At 53.0% G+C, this 6,000-nt stretch overlaps 1 protein-coding gene across 2 annotated transcripts in view; it reads left to right on the top strand.

The window, feature by feature from the left end:
- Window positions 1-3,098: 3,098 nt before the first annotated feature.
- SLIT3 (slit guidance ligand 3) overlaps window positions 3,099-6,000 on the top strand; it is a 721,395-nt gene continuing 718,493 nt past the window's right edge. Inside the window, exon 1 of one of the 2 annotated variants that reach the window (XM_043887427.1) lies at window positions 3,099-3,731. In XM_043887427.1, coding sequence (XP_043743362.1) covers window positions 3,103-3,731 — 629 coding nt within the window. In that variant the 5' untranslated portion in view covers window positions 3,099-3,102. The remainder of the gene's footprint in view (window positions 3,732-6,000) is intronic. The other variant, XM_043887428.1, reaches the window with a different exon arrangement.

The following is a 6,000-nucleotide window of genomic DNA, read 5'->3' as shown; positions in this document are numbered from 1 at the left end:
TTAAAATGGCCTTACATTGAGACAGAAAACAGGTTAGAAGAGAAAGTCTGAAGTGGCTTTTCCTGGGTGAATGGGTGGGTAGTTTGCTTTTGAGAAGGCTATGGAAAAGTAAAGGGAACATTTTTTTGATTTGAAGAAAGATCCAAAAGTCCCCAGAGATTTGTGTAGCACTCTGAAAATAATTCCACAGAGCATAAAAGTCATCTCTGGAACTTAGACATAAAGTCCTACCCAATAGCCTGACCTCATAAGGACTTAGACTTCTCTACACAGAGTAATTCTTCCATGAGGAGGCTGACACATTCTGCAGATTCCTTGGAATCAGTGGAGCGGGGGAGTGGGTGGAGCCCCATACTAGGCATGCAGAGCCCTGGGATCTGGCTCTGGCTGGCTTATTGATGTACTGCGTGACCTTGTACTGGTGCCTTTCCCTCTCTGAGACTTAATTTCTGTGTTATTAGATATAAGCGTTGAACTTTATTGGGGGTTCTCCAAAAATTTTGAAAAAATATTAAGTTTACATGCAAAAGGGGCAGTGATACCGGGAAACGGCATCAAACCCCACTTAAACAATGTCTGTGTGTTTATATGTACATGGCCGTGCCGGGCCTCGGCTGCAGCCCGTGGGCTCTCTTTCACCGTGGCATGCAGGGTCTGTTTCTCTGACCAGGGGTTGAACCTAAGCCCCTGTTTTCGGAGAACAGAGTCCTAGCCACTGAATCACTAGAGAAGTCCCTTGAATTGAATAAACTTTAAACCATTTTATTTTGGGACTCTTAAATACTCTTTAATACACTTATCTGTGATGCCATCACCAGGAGAGGTGAAAGGGAGCAGCATTCCTTACTTTATTTTTGCCCAAGGAAACTTCCGCCCATGGAAGCACATGTGGAAGCAGCAGTTGTCAGAGCGCACCGCAGAGATGGTGGGGCAGGCGGTGTCTGAGGTCGTTCCAGCCCGCACACCCCATGGCTCTGGATAGCCGGTGTCCTCTGTGCCTCCTGTTTCTCCCACTTCCCCTTTCTTGGGGTTGACTGACTCTGGGCTCTGTTCTAAGGCGGCTCTCCCAGGGAAGAGCAAACTTGAACGCCTATAAAGTCACTTAAAGACCTAGTCAGGCTCATGAACTCCCCTCCCAGCAGCTTAAATGGAAAACATCCCACCTACCCCAACACACACACACACCCACTCGTACACTCATATACTGTGCTTAGAGCCCAGCCTGAAGGGATTGCAAAACATGCTCTAGTATGCATTTGGGAAAACAAAGGAAACCCTGCTCCTTTCTGCTCCAGACAGTCTGAGACACTTGTGTGCCCTTGGGCCTTTGCCCAGTCCTCTCATCTGCCTCACTCCTGGTACTAAATTGGTTCAAGGTTTGGAGGAAAGCTTCAGAGGAAAGGATGTTTCGAGTTCTCAAATGCTGAAGTCACCCATCGACCCTCTATGGCCACCAGAGGGCGATGACAACAGCCTCTGTGCTGAAAGCTGCTCCCAAGAATAACAGTAAACTGCACCTAATGTGTTTATGAATGATGGAGGGGCTGAAGTGTGTCCGTGAGTGCATGTGTGTGTACATGTACATACAGTTCGGTGCCTGGGACTAAAACTTTGAAAATCTGCTAAATACAAGAAAATAAAATCTGCACCTCTACTATATATTCACAGGATGTAGTCCAAGCAGGAAAATGCAGTAGATGGAATCAGAGTGGCATTTGTGTGAAAGAAAATAGAAGAACTGTCAGAAGCGTAGTTTTTGTTGGCACTGTGTATGTGAGAGCATACACGCACACATGTGTTATATGACTGAGTGTGAATGTGTATGAGAGTATGTGGAAGCATGTTTGTATACAAGTGGGTGTGTGTGATGGTATGTGTGATGGTGTGTGTAGGCATTGATGTATTTGTAGGTACAAGTGTGTGTGTGTGTGTGTGTGTGTGTGAGTGAGTGAATGTGTATATATGCAAAGGCTCATTCAGATGTTTTCACTGTGAGCAGACCTCAAGGAAGTCTGGGCAATACTTCCTCCAGTTCCTGCCCTCTCTCTCCAAACAAACAAACAAAATCATTCCTACAAGTATTTATGGAGCCCCTAACACATGCCCCTCCCCAGGGCATCTGGAAAAGCTCAGACCTGGCCAGTTTAGAGGGGGCACTGGGAGAGGAAGGCACTAGAGGCCAAAGGGATGCCTTGCATGCAATGAGTGTTTTGAAAAACACTTTCTCTTCTTTGATGCTTCAGACAACCCAGACAGGCGGGCCCAGACAGTGATGTGGCCTCCTTGCTTTGAGGAAATCAAGGCTTAGGTGACACAGCTGACCCAGAGTCACCTGGTCAGGAAGCAGAAGCTCAAGGCCTAGGAACCCAGCACTGTCAATCCAGGGGTCCACAGCCCAGCCATCACGACTCTTAGCACAGCCAGTGTTGGGGTTGGGCAGAGAAGCAATGCTTCCAAGGAGGGTTTACCAACAATGGCCTGAACAATTCAGGTGGCCGTTTTCTGACACTTGTGACCGTGGAGGGCAGTCGTGTCAATGCAGCAGGTCCTTCAGGAAGAAGTGGATCTTGGCCAAGATCAGGCAGGATCTTTTAAGGATCTTGTCGATGAGGCAGGGCCGCAGCTTTGGTGGATTGTGAAGTCAAACATGGTGAATGAGAGGGCCGCAGTCTGGGGTCCCCAGTGGCTGTGTGGCTTCAGGCAAGTCACTTCACTTCTCTGAGCTCTGAGCTTTTAACCTATAAAATAGGGGCACTCAAATGCCCCCTTGCGGGACGATGTTGGGACAGAAGGTAAAACTGTAAGCAGCATGCCTAGGTCAGCGCTAGAATAAAGAAAATGTATCATCAGCCTGTTCAGTCCTTGGCTCCCTAGAGTGAATAAGCCTCAATTCTGGGGCCCTGCTGGCCAACCGAGCCCCTCTTCCCGCCCGTTCCTTCTCCCTCCTCGGTGGCCTCCTCCCTTCGTGCTCCCCGGTCGCTCCAGCAAAGTTCCCAACTTAGTCGACATGACGCGCGGCGCAGCCAATCGGAGGCGGAGCTGGCGTTTTTGGGGGGCGGGAGGGGTGGGCCTCGCGTCTCCGGTGTCTGCCCTGCTCAGTGAATGGAGAGAGCGAGCGCCGGCCAGCTCACCCAGCCGCCCCGTGCGCCAGCCGCCGTCGCCGCCGCGCTCCAGAGCCCGGCCCCAAGCCGGACGCCCAGGGCGCCGCGCCCCACTGCGTTCTCCCCAGGTTTCCGACCCGGCCCGCGCCCCGGGCCGCGGTCCGGTGGGGCCAGGGGGCGCTCGGCACCTGGGCACTCCGAGCGATGCACAGCGGGGCAGCGCCGGCCCCGCCGATGGAGCTGCTGCCGCCGCCGCCGCCCGGCGCACCCCGCTCCGCCCGCGCCCCGTGCGCCTGAGCGCCGAGCTCGCTCCTCCTCCGCGCTAACTCCTCTGCCCGCTCCCAGGCCGTCCGTGCTCTTAGCTCATCTCCGCGGGCTCCGCGCGTCTTGCCCTGCCGAGGCAGCCTCCTCCGGGCGCGGGCCCCTGCACACTATGGCCCCCGGGCGGACGGGGGCCGGCGCCGCCGTGCGCGCCCGCCTGATGCTGGCCTTGGCGTTGGCGAGTGTTCTGAGCGGGCCCCCAGCTGCCGCCTGCCCCACCAAGTGTACCTGCTCCGCCGCCAGCGTGGACTGCCACGGGCTGGGCCTCCGGGCGGTTCCCCGGGGCATCCCCCGCAATGCCGAGCGCCTGTAAGTACCCCCGCCCCGCCCTACCGTACCCGGGCCACCCACCTGGGTCCCACAGAAGGGCCCCCAGGCGCGCCAGATCCTTCCTTTCCCCTTGGTCGCGTTGGTTACAGTCTCTGCCTCCCCCGTCTCCTGGATCGGATCCTCCACCCTCTGAGTTGGGGGTCTGTGGCTTTGGACAGGTCTAGGGAGCAAGGGCTTGAGGCCCCTGTGATGAGCGAAGAGCAGTGTCTCTCCAGGGGTGAAGGGTTCCAGACGCAGGGCCAACTGACAGTTTCCAAAGAGAATGCTGGCAGAAGGCAAGGGAGGAGATGACACTGCAGCCAGGGAGGTCTTACGGAGAGGTCTTAGAGTGAGAGGAAGGGGTCCGCCCGTTTGAAGAGGGAGGGAAGCAGAAAGCCGAAGGGCGATGGGGCGACAAGGCACGGGGACTAGGAGAGCGGGCCCCAGGGACTGTGACCAGCGCGGAGATCAGCATGGGCCAGCCGCTCTCTGGCTGCCCTTGCGAGCAAAGTTGAGAGTGTGTCTGAAGGTCTAACTTCTGAGGAACCAAACCAGTTCAGAGTGGGTGCTTGCAAAACCCGCCCTGCCTGGAGCGCAGCCTGCGAGATGCCAAGTTGCAGCCCGGGTGAATTTTTTATGGCTCGGTTATAAATGCCTCTCCGAACGGGGCCAGAGAATGGAAATGCTGACAGCCCTTTAAATGAGAGCGAGCGCTATAATCTTACAAACCGCACTCAACCTCGGATCCTGGGCTTGGCAGCAAGAGGAGAGGCGCTTGGAGAGTGGGGTGGATTGACCCTCGTTTTAACCCCAATTGTGCAACCAAATATTTACTTTTCATATGTCAACGTTTTGGAAACATTTATCATTTTGATCCTCGGACCAATTTCAAAACTTGGACTGGGGGTGGGCTCTTTCTAGCCTGCGGTCCGAAGTGAAGAAGGAAGGAGAAATGGTGGAGGGGTGTTGGAAGGGACTGGGAACACAGCCCAGAAGTGGGTGAGGGTTTGCTGTAGCTGGTAGCTTCCTGCTGGTCTTGGTTCTCCCACTGCCCCTTCCCCGCATGTCTTAGAGGGTGCAGGGGTCTTTGAGATTCTGCCTTCCCGGCTTTAGTCTGGAGGAGAGTGGCAAGAGACTAAGATGGATTGTCTTAGAGTGTGTTATTCCTGTTAATCACCTCCTGTCACTTCATTCTCTGCTGCCTACTCTTTATGTGTCCCTGAGCGGAGACTCAGTAGAATTGCCTTCCTTTTTCCTGCTTTCCTTTGGTTTAAAACATTTTTTTTTCCCCAAGGGCAGTGATTATTCTGTGGGGGTGAACCATACCGTTCTAGAGCAGGATAGAGCTGAACCTTCATGCATACACGTGGAAAATGTGGCTTGGAAATGTGAAATGACTCGCCTAAGGTCACAAAGCAATTTGGTGGCAATAAAAGGGCCAGAATCCAGGCTTCCACAACTGAATTCAGACATTACATTCTACCATGCCAGTGAAAAACTTGTTTTAGTGGTGGTTTTGGAAACCTATAACTGATAAACTAAATTCACCTACCTCCTCACACCAGGGCCAACCACATGAGTGAGTGAAATAATAACTATAGCTAATGTTTAACAAATGCTTTGTGTGCCTCAGTTTGTTTACATGTATTATCTTACTGAATCTCTACAACTGTCTTATTAGTTACAAAGGGAATGCTTATTATTCCACTTAACTGTTAAGCCTTTTTGTCATTGGCTCAAGGTCATGTAGTATCTAGTTAAGTTTGAATTCAAGTGTATCTGGCTCCCAAGTAGACACCCTTTACCCCTCTGCTGGACATCCTTGGAACAAGGGTCAGCTTGGACCAAGATCTGTAAACAGATGGTCCTGGGAGGGTTCTCCTTGGGCCAGGGTCTTAGAATAGGCACCTGTTACTGCTGCTTCAGGTGGAGTCTGCAAACATTGACTTGCTTTGACATTAGCTCTCCTGTTTGGGGTCTCTTTGATATTTAAAATCATGTGGCATGTTTGAGACAGCAAGGAGAGAAGGCCCCTCTACTTCTGGCATGTAGGGAGTCCTCAAAAGCTGCGGGCACAGCTCTGCAGCCATCATGCCACTGCACTGCCTCCCCCAGGAGACCCAGGCAATTGGGGGCTGCCCATCTGCTCTGTAATTGAAGAAACTGGGTGGAGACTGGAGTCCTGGGCATTCCCATGGGCCTCTGCCATCATGGCCACCAGCAGGCACTGGCGGGGTAGGGGGTACTTTGGAATGTGTGAATCTCATCT

Source organism: Cervus elaphus, chromosome 25 (assembly GCF_910594005.1).
Source record: "Cervus elaphus chromosome 25, mCerEla1.1, whole genome shotgun sequence".
In the NCBI taxonomy this organism is placed as follows: domain Eukaryota; kingdom Metazoa; phylum Chordata; class Mammalia; order Artiodactyla; family Cervidae; genus Cervus; species Cervus elaphus.
This window is presented reverse-complemented; position numbering and strand designations above follow the sequence as displayed.